Raw genomic sequence first — 18102 nt, 5'->3', positions numbered from 1 at the left:
ATGGAATCTGGGTGGTTGGATGCTTGGGGCAACCACGCAGGATTGCACCTGCTCAGAGTATGGCTATCAACAGCTTCCCCAATCAACAAACCACTTCAATGAATGATCGTTCTCCCGGCAGACTCCAAATGAGATGTCAGCTCACGGGCAGGGTGTGTCCGAGGAGGTCCATGTGATCGAATCCAAGGGGGCTAACGCCACAGACTGCAGGGCTCCTGATGCAGTTGGTGGCATCGAGACGCCCGCCGATGCCCACTTCCAAAATCACAACATCCACATTTTGCTCAAGGAATATCTTCAGGCCTGCAAGACAGATGATGGGGGTGTAGACCACTGCAGGTATTGACGGACAAGGTTCAACACAGTCAGGACTCCCCTTTCACCGGTGCATCCGTTTCAGGACAGTGCATGGGGCGTCAAAACGCCATCCTGCTCATTGAGTTGCCAAAACAATATCACTCGTGGCCCAAGGCAGGTCCCACTTACCAAGCAGGGTGAGGAAACGGAAGTAGGCAGGCATGCCAGGGGATTCTGGCGTGCTGCCATCCGAGAAATCGTTGAATGCCGACCAGAAGTTCCGTAGGAATGTGGCCTCATCCACCAGTTCACTGTTTGTAAGGCACGGAGGAGCAGGGTATCTCAAGGGAAGGTAAATCTCCTTGCACGCAAGGTACACATACAGTGACGTCGTGCAGGCATTATAATACCCCATATCTGAGCTTGCCCACTCACCCATTGATACGAATGCGCTCGCGGACATCCATGAGGTGGGGGGATGTGAACAGGCCGGTGGTGTACCCACACTGGCGAAGCATATTCTCCACCATGGCCGCCGTAGACCCCTTGCCCTTGGTGCCCGCAATGTGGATGACGCTCAGCTTGTGCAGCTGCCTGTCCAGTCCGAGACGCTGCGTCAATGGAAGATGTGAGTCGGGAACAGAGCAAATGCACTGTGGTTGATTCCCTTGCATAGGAAACATTGAGCAGGGACTTGTTGCACAGTGCAATGGAGAGCTTCACATCCTAGTGCCACAATCCCTATCCTTTAGGCACTCTCACCTGCAGGTAGGACGCCATCATGTCAAAGGCATGACTCCAGTTCTCTCCGCTGGATCGCCTCTTGCTGCTGATGAGGGAGGAGAGGGCCTGCTGGGCCTCCAGCAGCCCTCCCTTATCAGCCATGGTCGAGCGAGGCAGGGTACGTGTGGTTTCCCCCGATGAGACGCACGTCCACCAGCGCTCGACAATAGGGGAAATATCTCAGCGTAGAGATGGTGCTGGACGCCGTGCGATTGACAGACGAATGCCCATTCGTCTGGAACAATGCACCCCCGGCCTCAAGGGCGCGGGCGCGAAGCAGCGTCGGAATCCTCATCCTGATCGAGACCACGCAAACCCAGCGAGAAGCCGGTTCGGAGTGTTGCTGATCGGTTTGAAGGGCACCGTCACACTTTGAGCGTAGATGCATTCCGCAGCGAGAGGCGTTGGACCTGGAAAGGCATGGCAACCTCCGGAACGTTGACTCCGCCGCATGAGTGTCGTACCTTTATAGGCTGCCTCTTGCTGCCCAGTTGGATTCGATAAGCCTAGTTCAGCGGGTTGTGGTTCCCGCATTGGCATCTGTCTCGCGGCAGCCTCAAGTCAACGCGACCTTCGACGGCATGGCGTGAAAGACCCTTGATTCATATTTCCCGAGACATCCGCCTATCAGCAAACAAACATCCAGCGAAGCGTTTATATGCTTTTTGAGCAGGGAGGGCACGAGAAGATGGCGACTGATGTTATGCAACCAATATCAAAAACAAGGTCCCGATCTTGCTGCCCTTGGTAAGACGATGTGTGGAATACGTTCCTCACCGTCATATGGCGGCTTGACCAACTTGAAGCAGATTGTCCTGCAATCATCCCTCACCTGAACTACACAGATACTATTTCCCTGCGGTGCAGGATCAAGTGACATGGACGTGGGTGTCCTGGTCCCTGCCCTGCAGGTCACGCCTGCCGACCCCTTGGCTGGCAAGGATGCAGAAGTCCTGAGGGCTGTGGATGCCCTGGTCCAATCAGCCCTGGCCACTAATGCCAACATCATCTCTACTGCCGACTCCAGAGGGCTTTCCAACTGCCAGAGAAGCGTCGCCACGCTCTCGTCTGAACTTCAGCTCGGCGTGGTTGCAGCTCACGCTTGCAGGGCCGAAGGCCTCCGCCACACCCAAGCCACAAGCACCCTCGCAACTCCTGGAGAGCTGAGCGAGGCGGCCTGCTCTGCAGCACTGCACTGGGACACAGGGCTGGGCAGAGCAGACGCCGTGCTCTCCGCTGCCCAGGAGGGCCTCGAGAGTCTGGAGACCGGCTTCCAGAGCCTGCTGGAGAGCCAGGCTGGGGAATGTGCTGATTTTGCGAGGCACCTGAAGCAGCAGGGAGCAGATGTGCGATCGCAGCTGGACGGTCTACTCGCCCGACTGATGGAAGCCTATGGGCATGCCCACGACGCTCAGCTCCAGGAGCTCGCCGAGGCGAGTCAGAGGACGGAAGAATGTGCGAGGAAGCTGCAGAAGGAGCAGCTGGAGCTCTGCTCGGCAGCGCGGAAACAGGGCATGGACGAGCTCAAGGCTCTGCATGCACAGCATCTGGTGCGACGCCAGGCCACCTCAAAATGGTGAGGAGATCGTGGAATGCATCTGTCCTGACTGTAAGGGGGGCGGGTGGGAGGACCGCCGGGCTGTCGACCAGCTCGGGCTCTGAGGGTGCCTCGGCGGGGTTGATCAACAACCAGCGCTGCTGCTTGGCACATCCTCGCCCTCTCACCTCCACGGTCCAGGCTGCTGAGGGAGCTGGTGGCAGCTCAGCAGGAGTATGCTGGGCTGATGCCAAGCTTTGAGGCGAGACGGGTAGAAGATGCCTTGGAGCTACAACGTTTTGGTGAGGGGAAATACGAGTCTGCACAGACAATTTGGGTGCTGTAGAGAGACAGATGTATCCCATGTGTGGTGGCTGACGATTGTCCATCCCCGAGACAGATGTATCCCATGTGTGGTGGCTGACGATTGTCCATCCCCTCCAAAATCAGTGTCGAAGTCTGGAGGTGAAACATGAGGTTTCGATCCAGTGGATTTTTCTAACAGCTCTGTGTCCAGCCATGGATGTCAGATGACCATCGGATTCATCCCACATTCGCAGAGGAGGAGACAAGGAGCATGCTGGAAGAGCTGCCTGGGAGGCGGCAGGTCAATGCAGAGCTTGGAACGACAGTTCACTGGGCCAAGGTGTGTTGTAGAGGTCCAACAATGGTGGGGCGGTGCTGTCAAGATAGTCATTACAGACAGGCAACCCTATTGAAATTGTGTGAGAATTTCCTCCGCGTCGTTCTAGCAAGTAACAGCAAAGGTTCAAGTCGTGACACTCCGCCGCTGCCCCCGCGATGCAGACGATGTCCTCCGGGGAGCAACGCAAGCTGATGATGGAGGATGCCCGGCTGAAGAGGAAGTGCCTGGCACATCAGGTGTCCATTGCCAGACAGGAAAGTATCCTGCAGAAACTACCCAGCATCTTAACAAGCCAAGCAAGAAAGGTGTGCTTTGGGCAAACTCATTGATATGCATACCGAATGTAGATGAGGTTGATGGACAGCTTAAGCACCCCTTTTCCATGCTCGATGCCTGCACCATACGTTTTCACCCAAACTCCGTGTGCCTTGCTGCAGCTTGCGTCCATGCGCCTCGAGGAGCTGCAAGGCCTTATAGCACAGGGGCGAGCATGCACGGTAGAGCTGCAAGACTCTGGACTCTTGGCAGGAAATCTGTGCTGGGATGAGGCGGAGACGGCAGTGTGTGGGATCTTACACAGTGACACCTCACCAGGGCTCTCGTAGCCGCGCGTCGATGAGGAGGCATGACCCGTGCCCTGTACCAATCCTCAGTGATCAAGACCCGTTGCTGCAGCGATATACCGTCGGAATTCTTCTAATATGAGATCTGTTATCGAAGCATTGCACAGGAGGGGTGTCTAGGCCCCTGGGTATACACTCAGTTGCGACCATATGTGAGCTGCGCGACAGATCCCTGCGCCATCGCTTGCGCCTAGTTTTAGTGGCAGAGTACGTATCGAGAGGGCACCATGGCGTCGAGGAGCTTATCAGGATTCCGTGAGCGTTAAGGGCGAGGAATGAGGACTGAGGGCGGGGGGGGGGAAAGGGGAGGCGACATGCCTGCAACGACCCGGTTCCCGAATCACCCAATCGCTTGCCCCCGGGCGATCACCCCGCAGGTGGGGCCCCCTTGACCAAGGGCCTCCTCTTCACGACAGTGGCCACCAGCATGTTGTCCGGAGCGTTGTCGGGGGCCGCGGGTCCAAGGTCTGACCTCCCCCCCCTCCTACGCATGCTCAGCTTCCCCGGCGCCGGCACGCTCTGCATAGGCGTGGGCCTGCTCTACTGCTTCCGCCTCCTGGAACGGCAGGAGGGCCCGGTGCGGTCCCTGGAGTGCCGGCTGGCGAGCTGCGGGCTGGCGCTGGGAGTCCAGGCCGCCGCTCGCTGGGCCACCGGCACAGCCCTGGTCTCGGCCCCGTACGCGCTCGTCTTCACCGACCTGGTCGCCTACTGGGCCACGGTGCCGGTCCTGCAGGACTTCAGCTTGCTGGGGCTGCGCCTGAACGACAAGGCCTTTGTGTGTGCGGCCGGACTGCAGCTGGCGCTGCTGCAGGGCCGGCAATCCCTCCTGGCAGCCGGCTGCGCGCTGCTGGCCGGCATCCTCTACCACGCCAACATCTTCAACCTGCAGAGCTGGAAGGTGCGTTGGTGGAAAAGGGCGGATGCAGGCATGTGCTGACTGGACACGCAGCAGTCTCAGAGCTCACACTGTCGCACCACCTGAGGCTGGTTGTCGTTGTGGACACCCCATGGGCCGAGTTTGGCCATGTGTCTCAGCGTGTATGATCCTGATCGCAATAAGATCCAGTCCACACACCACAATTTAAATCTTGCAAAACAGCTATAAAACTTTCTCATCATCTTTCTCTGATCTTCATACTACCACCCAATGCTGAGTCTACCTCCCAACCTCTCCGACAGGCGTCGCCGAGGATGCGCCGCGGACTAGCCTTGGTCCTGTCCTGGATGGACGGCTGCAGGGGTACAGGGACGAGCCAAAGCTTTGTGGCGCCTGGAGCGCCGCAGCATGGCGATCGCCAGGCCCCTGCCACTCGGCCCGGGCCACCGCTCACGCGCGCAGCAGATGTGCCGAGGACGGAGGTGTCCCAGGAAGCTCTCCAGGCTCTCCAGGCCATGGGCTTTGACCCAGACCGGGCCAGGGAGGCCTTGGAGAGGTCAGATAACAGCGTGGAGAGGGCGCTGACGTACCTCTTGTGAGCCTGCCTGCGAGTTGCTCAAACTGCTTTGCTGGTGCAACGTTGCCATGCCCTGGTTTCCTCCCGTTTCGGGGATGGATGCCGCACTCGACACCCCAGCCGGGTCCATACTCTGACAGCACCCACCCAGACCCACAAACATATTTGTAAACATCGTGCTGAGTCTGAAGGTTGGCGGTACCATTGTGCTGGCCCGCCTGTTCTCGATTCGAAGTTTATCTCTATGTGGAAGCTGGGCCTTGTGCTGAGCCTGGCTCTGTGTGCCGTCGCGAGGCCTGTTCTGGATCAGACCTCGCTGCATACCGAGCGGAATGTAGTGGCAGGTCTCGGCATCACGGCAGAGAACGCCCTGGTGAGACGCGCGGGATGACGAGATGGCAGCCCTTGGTTTGACCGCGGGCCGTGTGAGGCGTGGATGCCTCTTGCAGATGGGCCGGGCGATGCACTGACCCTCCTGGAGCTTTCCGACCAGGCCCCCCCCCCTTCCACAAAACAGGCTGATCCAGCGGGCGTGTTCGAGCTCTGGGCAACTCACTACAACAAGAAGTACGCTGGCAACGATCGCGCTCACCGTCTGGAGGTGTTCACACAGAATGCCGCCGCCATCGCCGCTCACAATGCGCAGCAGGCGTCTTTCACCATGGCCATCAACCAGTTCGCAGACCTGTGAGTGGGCTGCTGGCAGGCGGGGTGCATGGGCTAAGGTGCATGCCTCTGCTTGAACAGGGCCACCTGCCTCATGCTATTGAGCACCCCTCGTCTTATCACTCAGGACGTCTGAGGAATTCTCCAAGCACTTTCTGGGGTACAACGAGACACTGCGGACAGATGAGAGGTGAGTCGAACATGGCTGTGGTGTCTAAGGAGGGTTGCCCTTGACTTGCAGCATCCCTCCAGTGTCTGAACCGTCAGTGCTAACCCTTTTGGCAATGTGCACTGCCCTCCCTGCAGACTTACCAGCAAGAGGCTGGGCTTCATGTACGAGAACGCCACCGACCTGCCGTCCTCTGTGGACTGGAGGAAGGAGGGTGCGGTCACCCCCGTGAAGAACCAGTATGCCTGCGGCTCGTGCTGGGCATTCAGGTCCGTGGGTGATGATGTGTGGCATGGGATGGGGATGGGAGAAGGGACCCTGTGCAGGGGAGGGTTTGAAGGCCCAGCCTGGCATAGGGCTGCGGCAGATGGACTTGGTGGGGCAATATTCTGATACCCATGCCGAGCAGGCAATGTGGATCAAAGGCTGCCTGACGAAGCCACCATTGCTGTAGAAGTGGTGCCTCCCTCTGGTTTTTGTGTTGGCCCTGCATCCCCACACTATTTGAGAGCCTGCCCCATTGATGAAGCCCTGCCTGATTGCCATGGGCCCCCCGGGCTCGCTGAGTCAACGATCTCTCTCAGTGCAGCCATCGTGAATTATCCCCCCCAACTCCTTCCTTCTTTCCTCTTTCAACTCGCAGTGCCACTGGCTCCATCGAGGGCATCAACGCCATCCGCACCGGCAAGCTGGTGTCCCTGTCGGAGCAGCAGCTGGTCAGCTGCGACCACGCCAAGGATCTGGGCTGCGGCGGCGGGCTGATGGACTACGCCTTTGACTACGTGGTGAAGAACGGCGGGCTGGACACGGAGGCGGACTATGGCTACTGGTCTTTCGACCTCCCCTGCCAGACGGGCAAGGAGGCGGACCGCCACGTCGTCGCCATCGACGGCTTCGAGGACGTGCCCAAGGGCAGCGCCGCCGCGTTGCGCAAGGCGCTCGCACACCAGCCCGTGTCGGTGGCCATCTGCGCCAACTCTGCGCTCCAGTTTTACTCCTCGGGCGTGGCAGGGGACGAGACGTGCTGCACCCAGCTCAACCATGGCGTGCTGGCAGTTGGGTACGAGGATGGACCCGACGGCAGCGCCGAGAGCGGCCACTGGATCGTGAAGAACTCCTGGGGAGAAGGTGGGCGGAGGGGTGATGCGGAGGAGGGTCGGTGTCTGACGGTGAAGGGGAGAATGGGGGCCTGCGTCTCGCCAGGTGGCGAAGCCACCCTCTGGGAGCGTGATCTCCCAGCCGTCTTTGAGCAACATGAGCGCACACCAGCTCCTCCCACCTTCCTCCCGGGCCCCCCCGCCCCCCCCCCCACCTGCGCGCAGGCTGGGGCGAGGCAGGCTTCTTCCGCCTGGCGCGCGCGTCCCTCAAGAATCCCAACGGCCCCTGCTCCATCTACGAGGCGCCCTCCTACCCTGTCAAGAAGGACGAGGTCAACCCTGAAGTCTCCAGCTTCTGCGGCTACTTTGGGCTGTCGGAGTGCCCCCCTCACAACGCCTGCACGTGCCAGTTCAACCTCTTCGACCTCGTCTGCCTCTCCTGGGGCTGCAAGGCTGGGGAGCCAAAGGAACTTTAAAGGTGTAGCCGGGCGTCGCAAACTGCCCTGTGATGACCTTGGATGGCGCAGGGCCGGCGATGTGAGGGCGTCTTGTCCAAGTGTGCTTGCCGCCCATGCCCTTCCCCGTCTTGCACACTCCGCAAGTCCAGCGTAATATATTCCCTGTACACGATGCCTGAATCATGCATGCTGCCAATTGTGCTCTCGAGTCTGCAGGCGGCGTTCTCCACCGCATCATCGAGCTCTGTAAACTCAAGCTCATCACAGAGTGATCGTGCCCATCATCCTGTGCGCCGCGCCTTCTCGACGAAACCACGAGCAGAATGCGGTCACTGAAGGATTGCATGGCGCATTGCACATCCCCAACCCCTCTTTCCAAGCATTCGATGTCTCATGATATGCCGAGCTGGAGTCATACCTGAGCCTTCGAGCCCACGAGATCAGCCTGGCTCTGGGTCAACAGGATTCGCCGCCGAGACAGGAACTGAGCTCCTGATTTAAGAACAAAAAAAGGATCGGGGTGCTATTGATTTGAATATGCACACGGAGGAGGAATCCGAGATGGAGGGAGAGCCGATCGTCGACCAGGGCGGAGGGACAACCCTGCCCGAGCCGGGGAAGCAGGCCGAGGCCATCAAAACCACGGAGGCCAAGTGTCGGGAGGCCTCGGTGAAGCCTGGATTGAAGACATTCCTCGTGGGAAACAGGTAATGCACACATTGCCGTGCCTGACTGAGGCTTTGGTGGCTGCTGCGGCGCAGGCAAGGGGAGTGTGGGCTGCTTCCCTCCATGGGCTGTGCCTGAGAATCCCAGGCCGAGCCTCCCCGGCCCCTCTCCCCATGCCTCCACACAATCGTTCGCAGGTGGTTCACAGCCTGGTGTCAGCACACAGGCTTCACGTACAACGAGGCGAGGCAGCGTGTCTCCATCATCCGCCCGAGCAGCCCGGGCCCAAACCCGGGCCCCATCGACAACAGCGACCTGCTGGCAGAGTGCCAGCATCCTGCTCAGTCCACCCTGGACGAGGAGGAGGCTGCAGGGGTCACCACACTCCGCTCCGGGCTGGTGGAGAAGAAGCACTTTTGGGCGTTGTGCGAGCCGACCTGGGAGCTCCTGAAAGGCTGGTGAGGAGGAGAGGGCCCAAACAGCACCTCAGAGATGCCCCTTGCGGGTGCGGCGAGTGGTCTGCGCACGGTCCCCCCCTAGCCCCGATTGCCACTCACACAACCCATGTGTGCTGCACTCTCTGAATGGGAGTGCCCCCTGTCCCCTGCCCCTTCCTCCGCAGGTACGGTGTCGCTGGACCCGAGATTGTGCGAGAATACATGCAAGTGGGCCTGAATAGGTCGCGGGTCGAGATGGACCCGGGGCAGCTGCACGTCAAGGTTGTGCGGGAGGCTAATGAGAGCGCTGGGCTGGAGAGGAAGAGCGCAGTCATTGCTATCTCTGAGCTGGTGTGTGCGGGAATGGAGGGGACGTGAGCGTCTGAGTTGGGGTTGGGAAGGGGCAAGATATGGATTGCCTGATCACGTGGACCTGCGTGGCTTTGGGTCGGCGAGCCACCTTGCCTCGTGTGGGTAGCCTATGGCTGCAAACTCACCATCCCTGCCTCTGCGCTTGGCAAGTCACATCGCCAGCTTGTATTCAAACGGCACCAGACCATTTCTCTACCCTCTCCATCCTGCGACAGTGCACAGTAATAAATTTATTGGACCGAGCAGCTGGGACCTTTGGAGGGTCCTCTGATGACTTTGATGCCCTGGATGCATCAGTAGATCCACCTCGCCTGGTGAGGAGCTGCACTGGGTTTGTAGCAGGGTCCACCCGGCTCTCGATTGGCAAGATATGTCGTTTCCTACTTATCAGTTCTGAGCAGGGTGGTGATCTTGTATGGGGGTAGGAGGGGGTGCCCTCATCACAATGTTTCCTGAGCCCAACATCGCAATGCCATTTGACAGTTGGAGGCCAACACATACTTCAAGACACTCAGGGGCGTCAGAATTCTGGATCAGCAGACGGTAATTGTTCGACAAAAACCTGAGGTCCTTGGCGTGGTGCGTCGGAGTGTGCACGGCGGGGCTTCCTGGTGTCTGAAGAAAAGCAATCTAGTCCTTAATGCCAGGCAGGGTGTGAGCTGCGCAAGCCAGAGATCCGAAGCCATTCCTTTCCTCGATGCTGAACCGTCCAAAGCTCCCTCGTCCTCCATCGCAGACAAAGACACCCAGCAAGCCGCGACCCATGGCCTCCAGTCCCTCCTCCCCGCCGCTGCTGCTCACCTCAGGGAGCAGTCCCTTACCCAGCCCTCGCTTTGGGGCCAGTCCCTCTTTCTTCTCTGGCAGTCCCTTGAGCAGGAGCGGCGGCAAGGCCCCCTCTTGGGCAGAGGACATCGTGATACTGGCAAGCATTGTACCTGGCGGGGTTTGACTTGGGGGGGGAGGGGGGGCTGGCAGGCTTTGGCCACATGCAAGGCCACATCCTGAGGGTGAGACGGTGCCACACCGTGGTCTTGAGCGTCTCTTTTTGCATTGTCTGCCTGAATCTAGTATTCACTGACATTTGCGTGCACTCATGTGTTGGGACTGGCCGTGTCTGCTCTTCATCGTCTCGATACACCGTTCTGCTCCCCCCCTCTGCACTGCAGGGTTCAGCCCGACGCAGAGGCCTGACCGGGCTGGGCAACCTGGGCAACACCTGTTTCATGAACTCCAGCGTCCAGTGCCTGGCGCACACAGGTGCGGGAAGAGGAGGCCCCTGCTTGGGCATGACGGGCTTCTCCAAACCGATTCGCCACCCTGTGGTCTTGTGCTCCCTCACTCCAAGCCTACTCAGCAACCTGCACCTGCATGTCCCCCCCTTGAACCCACCTCCACCCTTCCCCTTGTCCACTGGCAGTGCCCGTGCTCGAAGTCTTCCTGTCAGGCGTGTACAAGAAGGACTGCAACGCCGACAACCCCCTGGGCCTGGGCGGCAAGCTGGCACTTGCCTTCGGGGGCCTGGTGGGCAAGCTTTGGCTCCCCGGCGCCTCCCACGTCAACCCCAAGCACTTCAAGTGGCAGCTGTCCAAGTTTGCGCCCCAGTTCCAGGGGTATGCGCAGCAGGACTCGCAGGAGCTCCTCGCGTTCCTGCTGGACGGCCTGCACGAGGATCTGAACCGCATCCGCGTCAAGCCCTACGTCGAGGAGGGCGACGCCGACGGCCGCCCCGACGCCGAGCTGGCGGCAGAGGCCTGGCGCGCCTACCGTGCGCGCAACGACTCGGTCATCGTGGACCACTTCCAGGGCATGTACAAATCCACGCTTGTGTGCCCGCAGTGCGGCCACCAGTCCGTGAAGTTCGACCCCTTTATGTACCTCTCGCTGCCCCTGCCGGGGCCCAGGACGCAGGACTTCAGGGTCACAGGTGGGCTGGGGCAGCTGCCGCCTGGGTGCAGGGGCTGAAAATGTGTACGGAGCCTAGTTTGTTTTGTGGGGGGGGGCGGTTAACGATCCACCTGTACTGGTATGGAGTGGGAAGATTCAGACTCGAGGCCGGGGAGCAGCAGGATGATTGGCGGGCTGTGCTGCCGTTTCCACGTGCCGGACAATCTCACAGCTGGCCAGGGTTTGTGTTGGGGGGTGGGACCATGGCTTCCATCAGGGCTGCATGCATAGGCCTTGGAGGGATGGAGAGTGCTGTCCTGCCCCGCTCATTTTCCATCCTCAGCTGCACACTGACCTCCGTCTCTCCCTCATCCCACAGTCCTGAGCATGGACGGTGGGGCAGAGCCCAGGCAGTATTCGGTCACTTTACCCAAGACAGGCAGTGTCGGGTGAGATGGTGTGTGACGTGGACGGTCGAGGGGAGTTTACAAGGGAGCTCATGTTGCACCTGGATGATGTTCCTGGTGGACCCTGGCAGAACACTATCAGGGGGGAGCAGCGACGGCCGTGGGCGTCACGGGCTTGTCTCTCTTTGCAGTCACCCTGTGGATGATGCACAAACAAATCCTGCCTGCTTCAACTCTTCCGCTGCTCATGAATGCTTGCAGGGGTTTGCAGGCTGCCCTGGCGGCAATGTGCCAGCAGCATTCCACAGAAAAGGCAGGGCTACCTTCATCGCCAGCCTCGCAACCGCATCTCCTGCTTGCGCGCTGGACGCCTGCGGCGGGGGGCGGCCAGCTGGAGCTTCTGACAGAAGCTGGGAGGAAGCTGGCTGGCCTCGTGCCCGCCCGACCAGCCGTCTCCCTGTCCTCGGGCTCCCGCGCCCCCCAGCTGTTGGGGTACCTGTATGCTGATGTGGACTCAGGACCAGCAGCCGGGAGGCGCGCTGTCCTGGTGCACCACAGGTCTGTTGTGTGGCCTGGTGTGGTGCTCCAGAAGGATGCCAGTGGGGTGGGTGGTATCGACGAAATGCGTGCCGAGTGTTGGACTATGGGCCGGGAAACTCATTGGCAGATGCTGCCTTTCCCTCATACATGTACTCACAGCTGTCTGGCCCCGCTGTCGAGTCGGCGGACCCGGGATGCTGCAAGAGTGATCCCCCTCGTTCCACATGCAGGATAACCTACTCCACAGTCCTGCCGCCCGCTGTGCTCTTCCTGTCCACTGAGGATCTTGAGGGCCTGAAGCTGGCACGGATAGAAAGCAGTACGATAGGACCTGAGGGCTCGGACAATGTGCTGAGCGCCGCCCTCCTTCGGTCACTCAGGCATGGCATAGACGAGTTGCTAGATGCGGTGGAGGGTGAGGGTCACTGATTTCTGTAGGAAGTTGGGAGAATCTAGTTGTTGGCCGGTGCCCAGACTGGTGGGTATGTGTCAAGGCTCTCTGACTCATACCCAAATCATTATTGTGTGAGCACCAGATGTGTCCCTCCCCCTGCATGCAGACCTTTCCAGCTCCATTCAGAGCCTGATGCGTCCTCCAAGGCGCAAAGCTCCGGCATGCCAGTCCCAATGGACATGGAGGTGGGCCAGGAGCCTGCAGACCCAGCTGTCGCAGAAGCTGGTGTGATGGGGGCTGGTGTTGTGGGCTGGGGGCTGCATGGATCCCGTACAACAAGTGGGATGTGGAGGCCAGCATCGTCGTCCCCTGACCCTGCTTGGCAGACCGGTACTCAATGCACCCGCAACCTCAATGCCCAGTGCCAGATGCCGAGTTAGTGGCAGAGCCCATCCAGGACGGTGACATGGAAATGCAAGTCGACGGTGGGGATGCTGCCGATGCTGGACCGCAGGTGGTGCCCATCATCAAGGCAGAGGACGAGGGCGCACCCTTTGACATGTTTGCCGCGCAAGCCCGGGAGCCTGAGGTAGGAAGGAATGTGGAGGGCTGGACACGATATTCCGCAAAGGTGTACTTGCCCTGTTTTGGTTGGAGATAGGCTTTCACTTGCCTGCCAGTACCTGTGACATAAAGACAGCATTGAAGGCAGGCTTCTGCTGCTTCCCTGTATCCCTCTTTCCCCTTCCCAAACTCAAAATCAAATCCACCTGCAGGTCAGCATGGCAGGAGAAAGCCTGGATGGATGCGCATCACAAATTTTCACACTCAAGCTTGCCAATGCAGAGGGCAGAGTGCGATACAGCCTCATTGGGGATGATGCCGTGCCGCCTGCTCTCCCCACCAAGGATCCGCTCTGTTTTTTAGCTGGTGAGCAATAGGTTGCATCAATGCTTGGATGAATAAGATGCAGTCAGTGGACCTGACGTGCGTCTTGTCATGCGCTTCATCAACGAGTACCCTACCCGTGAGGCAGCTGCAGCGATGCCATCCCCGCCTTTTCCCACAGAATGGAGTAGCTCTGCTGCTCGCCAGTATGGCAAGGGCCGATGGGATACCCCTGCAAAGCACAGATCGGTGCTGGAGGCCGAGCAAGCTGCACACAAGCCCGCCCCGCCGCTCCGGCTCCAGTCCTGTGTCGAGGTGGGCTTGTGCTGGTGGTGATGGGAGGTGGATGAGATGGCGACCGTGATCTGTGCATGCCGTGCAGTTGGGTGCTAGGGAGGGCATGGCATCGCCAACCTGGCCCTGAAGGATCACATTCACAGGCACCCGGTCTCCAGCACCAGTAACATTGCCCTCCCCTGCAAACATTCAAGGCGCGTTAAAGCACCCCTCTGCAACCCATCACCACTGGCAGGCCTTCCTCCAGATGGAGCAATTGGATGCAGAGGACAGCTGGTACTGCTCAAAGTGCAAGCAGCATGTTCAGGTGTGCACAGGTCGCGCTGCGGCATGCTCTGGTCACACGCCCTTCCACGTGCCCGGGCTGTGCCCAACAGTGTCTTTCCCGCTGAGGAGCCCTGCGGTGCACCCTCACAGCGAGGCCCATCCATCACCCCTCGCCCCACCATACACCGCCCACCAGGCAAACAAGAAGCTGGACCTGTGGTCACTGCCCGAGGTCCTCGTGGTTCACCTCAAACGCTTCTCCTACTCCCGTGCATCACGGGACAAGCTGGACACCAAGGTCGAGTTTCCCTTGACCGACCTCGACCTTGGCCGGCACATCCTAGGCCCGGCGTCAGACGGATCCACCCCAGAGTCAAACAAGTACGATCTGTACGCCGTGAGTAACCATTACGGCGGGCTGGGAGGGGGGCACTACACGGCGTACTGCAAGATGCCCGACGACAATCTGTGGTACCTGTTTGATGACGGGTCGGTGAGGTGTGTGCCTGCCACGGAGGTCCAGTCCCCCGCCGCCTACGTCCTGTTCTACCGGCGCCAGGGCAGCAAGGTGGGGTATGGGGATGGGTGGGTCATGGGGTGCACCTGGGTGCCTGTCGCGCTGTGTGTGCCTGCTGGATGTCGGCCGAGGCCCCAATGTGGCCTGCACTCCAGCCCCTGCCCACACACTCTGCACACTGCAGGTCGCCCTGCAGGAGATCCTGGAGGATGGGGCGGGGATACCCATCGCCAGTGACATGGCGGAAGTGGCGGGGCCGGAGGAGAATGGGCACAGGCCCGCCCTGCGTGCCAGCCTCCAGCTGGAAACCATAGACTCTGACGATGAGCTCATGGGGGACCCTCTGCATGAGGACTTGGACATCAGTCCCGCCTAGCTTTTATGACACCACAGTTGTTGACTGATGTAAAACAAGACAGGATGGGCATGTTCTAGTGTTGCCACGGGCAAGGGGGTGATTCTAGTTCATCGGGTCCTGTGGCAGTCAGGCTGGAACAACAGGGAGCGGCCGAGTCCTCAAGTCAGAGGAGCCACCAAGATCTGCATGCGCAGTGCGCCCTTATAATCTCGGGACACCTCTGCCTGGATCGTATACTTCTGGTGACGTCACTCGGTGGTGTGCACAGCATGCAGGTGCCGGTTTCACATCACTCGTCATCCGCCCAGAGATCTTCCAAACGAGGTTCAGGGGTCGGTGTGGTTGTTCTGGTTGATCGCTGGTACTGCGCACGCGTGATGAACCGAGCCGAGGAGGCTGGGTCGGCAGCGGCCAGAGCTGCCCCCTTCCATGCGCATGTGAGAGGATCATCTGCCAGGAATACTCCCAGCTGCACAGGGGTGAGTGAGGCTGCTGGACGAGGCAAGGCTGGGGAGTGTCGCTCAGAGTCGGAAACCTGAGCCCCCCCAGCTGCCTTGACCGGCCAGTCACACGCCAGCTCCCCTCCCGATCCTCTGCTACGACTCCAGACGTGGTCCAGAAACCACAAAACACGGCACACCCACCTGGTAATCATCGGGAACAAGGGGCCGCAGTTCGGACTCCAGACGCTCCTTGAATCCTGGGCACGTCGTCGTTCCCCCTGGTGTGTGATCGTGCAAGGAGGTAATGCGAGCTGGTGAATCAGACTTCACAGCGGTGCATCATTTCAGCGTCCCTGCTCTGCGGCAATGGCAAGTACGAGCCAAACTCCGTGATCCTGGACAGCAGCCACCATCCCGGTCTGAACCTGTCAGGAGGACGTTGGAGTAGAGCAGGCCATGGAGGGTGGGGTGGGCCGCCTGCACCGCTGCGGCGATGGTCTCCGCCAAGCCCGCCTGCTCCAAGCCAATCCCTGCGGGTGCATGGGGAGGAGGCCTGAAAGCGGTGCGTTGTGCCTCTTACTCAGCAAGCCCGAGTGGCAGAGATTTTGCTACTCTAGGTATATTTAACACAATCTCCAGAGGACCTCTTTCAATCACACAATGAAGCGTATTGAAGCCGCTCAGTGCCAGGCAGCATACACACAGCGGCCTGGGCTACCTGATGGGTGAAAGATCGCCTCGGGCACCATGAAACGCTCACTATTCACCACCAGCGCCTGAGGTGAGAAGGGAGGCTCGGCAAGGTTGTTTGGGTGGTCACCGCCATGTGGGAAAGCACAGTAGCGCCATGGGCACTGCATTGGAGAGTATACCATTGGCAGCGACGCGCTCGGTCACACAGGCATTTGCCCAGCAGGCAGAATGCCAGCACCACCGAGCACTCCCCTCACCGTGTCCTTTTGGATGGGCATGGTCTCGCCCCCAGCCTCGTCCAGCACGTGACCCAGCTTGTCAGACACGCCGTCGGGCAGGACATAGACCCTCCTGTGCCGGGAGGCCTTGCCACGCGAGGCCGCCAAGTCGGTCTGGGGGTCCTGGGAGACGAAACAAAGCTGTTCCTTGATCAGCTCCATCAGGTATGTCTCCTCCATCATGTTGATGCTCCTGAAGGCAATGGCGGGAGGGTGGTGGGTGGGGGATGCATGCCGACACATCTTGGCTGGGCATGCACACCGGTGCGAGGAAGCCGTCCCGTGAATGCATGAGAGATCCCAACACCCCTCTGGGACTCCAGGCACACAGCCAAGGCTCTGAATCTGCCCGGCATGTCAAATCCCCACCCCTTACCTGTATGACACAAGGGCCTTCATGTGGTTGGTCAGGGCCTTGCCTCCCAGATCGATGCGCCGCACGGCCGGCTGCAACACCCTCCAGTCAAACACGGGCACGGCATGCGTGAAGCTGAAGCCCGCATCCACCACCAGTCCACAGCCTGTGCAGGTGTGGGAGGGACTTGAGTGATTGAGGGTGCCATATGGCTGCTGGCCCAATGGCGGAGGGAATATCCCATCTGGTGCGATGGAGCCCATGACTCAGCAGGCAGGAGTAAACGGTGGACCAGTCGCTCACCTGCTGTGTTGGCCAAGGAGCCTGGGTGGCAGTGGGCATGCCATCTGAGACTGAACACAGGAGGGGGGCCTATGAACACCTCTTGGACGCCAATCTCCTCAAAGAGGACCTACAGTTTGGAGAGGGCATGTCAGAGGGAGGAGGGGAGTGCCGTGGCGATGTCATCTGGGATAGAGAAAGCAGAGCAATTCCTTCAGGCTTTATCCCTCCTGAGTCACCTGAAGAAGGGTGTCATGCAATGCAGGCAGGTTAAACAGCGGCTCTGTTAGCACAAGGCGGATGGTGGAGGCGTTGACTCCAACGACATGCTTCAAAACTCTGGTGGGAGTGTGATGAGAGAAGGTATATGTCATTCCAATGTCCAACGAAGGTCAAGGTGTGGTAGGTCACAGGAGCTGTCTACCAGAGATTTGCATGCGTGCAGACGGACCAAAGATGCACCTCAAACCCATGGAACTGAGTACTACATCAACTTGTGATAACTACAAGACCACAGGCATCACCTGGTCCAGATGTCGCGCTGCAGATCCCAGGAGACAACGTAGCCGCGGTCGATCGGCCTTCTGACCACCAGTGAGAGGACATCTTTGAAGGCGAGGACGGTGTCCGCTATGTACCCCTGGCGCTCCCCCTTGACCTTGGCTGTGCAATTCGGGATCATCCTGCGTGAGGTCAAAGCGGGATATTGCGCCTGGAGTGGGAGTGAGGGGGCGCTCTGCACCCAGTCCTCGCGCCACTTCCGCAATCACCTGAGGGAGGACAGGTCGCCGGCTAGACCGACCTTGATCGTGCAGCCCCCATTGTCCATGACCACGGTCTGATGTGGTGCCATGCTACTCATTTGTAACGAAACAGAAGAAGCGCAATGCAGAAGGTAAGTCGGCTGATTCTACGTCATCGAGATCGATCGATGTTACAAGGACTCACTGCAGGCATAGAAGTGACGTCATGGTGGGGCAGGCATACTTGAGCTATTCAGCATCCTTATGTTTATTGAGACCTTCTGTGCGCTCCTCAAGGTGATTTGCCTTGGATTGACGCTTGAAACATTCCCCCCGTCGAAGGCCAAGTGGGTGCAGCGAGGAGGGTTGTGCGGCGCGTGCTCCGAAACCCACCGACTCCCAAGAACACAAGCCCCGCTGAAATCGGATCCTAGAGGGCATCTTGGATATATATAAAGCAAAGACATGTCAGATTGCTCCTTACATGTACACATCCTGCTCTAAACTGATGTCGAGGCCCCAAAGGAATCCTGACGTTGAGCGCCATGACG

The 18102-nt window shown here is 59.4% G+C and overlaps 4 protein-coding genes across 4 annotated transcripts; 2 read left to right on the top strand and 2 right to left on the bottom strand.

Moving 5' to 3' along the window:
- Nucleotides 1-136: 136 nt before the first annotated feature.
- F751_4069 (Folylpolyglutamate synthase, mitochondrial) lies at nucleotides 137-1182 on the bottom strand (the record flags this gene model as incomplete). Its single annotated transcript, XM_011403652.1, has 4 exons — nucleotides 137-303; nucleotides 487-608; nucleotides 733-908; nucleotides 1060-1182. 4 exons carry the CDS (start codon nucleotides 1180-1182, stop codon nucleotides 137-139), a joined length of 588 nt encoding a protein of 195 aa, XP_011401954.1.
- A 776-nt stretch (nucleotides 1183-1958) lies between these two features.
- Nucleotides 1959-7748, top strand: F751_4068 (KDEL-tailed cysteine endopeptidase CEP1; the record flags this gene model as incomplete). Its single annotated transcript, XM_011403651.1, has 7 exons — nucleotides 1959-2656; nucleotides 4385-4784; nucleotides 5858-6027; nucleotides 6134-6196; nucleotides 6313-6444; nucleotides 6819-7303; nucleotides 7513-7748. 7 exons carry the CDS (start codon nucleotides 1959-1961, stop codon nucleotides 7746-7748), a joined length of 2184 nt encoding a protein of 727 aa, XP_011401953.1.
- Nucleotides 7749-8267: 519 nt separating this feature from the next.
- F751_4067 (Ubiquitin carboxyl-terminal hydrolase 9) lies at nucleotides 8268-14775 on the top strand (the record flags this gene model as incomplete). The annotated part of the gene is made up of 13 exons (XM_011403650.1): nucleotides 8268-8437; nucleotides 8594-8854; nucleotides 9019-9184; nucleotides 10372-10462; nucleotides 10623-11129; nucleotides 11469-11538; nucleotides 12267-12451; nucleotides 12859-13019; nucleotides 13207-13360; nucleotides 13500-13633; nucleotides 13851-13922; nucleotides 14079-14450; nucleotides 14584-14775. The coding sequence occupies 13 exons, from the start codon at nucleotides 8268-8270 to the stop codon at nucleotides 14773-14775; spliced, it is 2535 nt and encodes an 844-aa protein (XP_011401952.1).
- A 308-nt stretch (nucleotides 14776-15083) lies between these two features.
- F751_4066 (Actin-related protein 6) lies at nucleotides 15084-17661 on the bottom strand (the record flags this gene model as incomplete). The annotated part of the gene is made up of 9 exons (XM_011403649.1): nucleotides 15084-15121; nucleotides 15611-15730; nucleotides 15919-15976; nucleotides 16151-16364; nucleotides 16548-16692; nucleotides 16830-16938; nucleotides 17048-17147; nucleotides 17333-17491; nucleotides 17579-17661. 9 exons carry the CDS (start codon nucleotides 17659-17661, stop codon nucleotides 15084-15086), a joined length of 1026 nt encoding a protein of 341 aa, XP_011401951.1.
- Between the last annotated feature and the right edge of the window lie 441 nt (nucleotides 17662-18102).

This window comes from Auxenochlorella protothecoides (genome assembly GCF_000733215.1).
Source record: "Auxenochlorella protothecoides strain 0710 unplaced genomic scaffold scaffold46, whole genome shotgun sequence".
NCBI classification, from domain to species: Eukaryota; Viridiplantae; Chlorophyta; class Trebouxiophyceae; order Chlorellales; family Chlorellaceae; genus Auxenochlorella; species Auxenochlorella protothecoides.
Note: the sequence above shows the minus strand (reverse complement) of the source record. Positions and strands in the feature narration are given on the sequence as shown.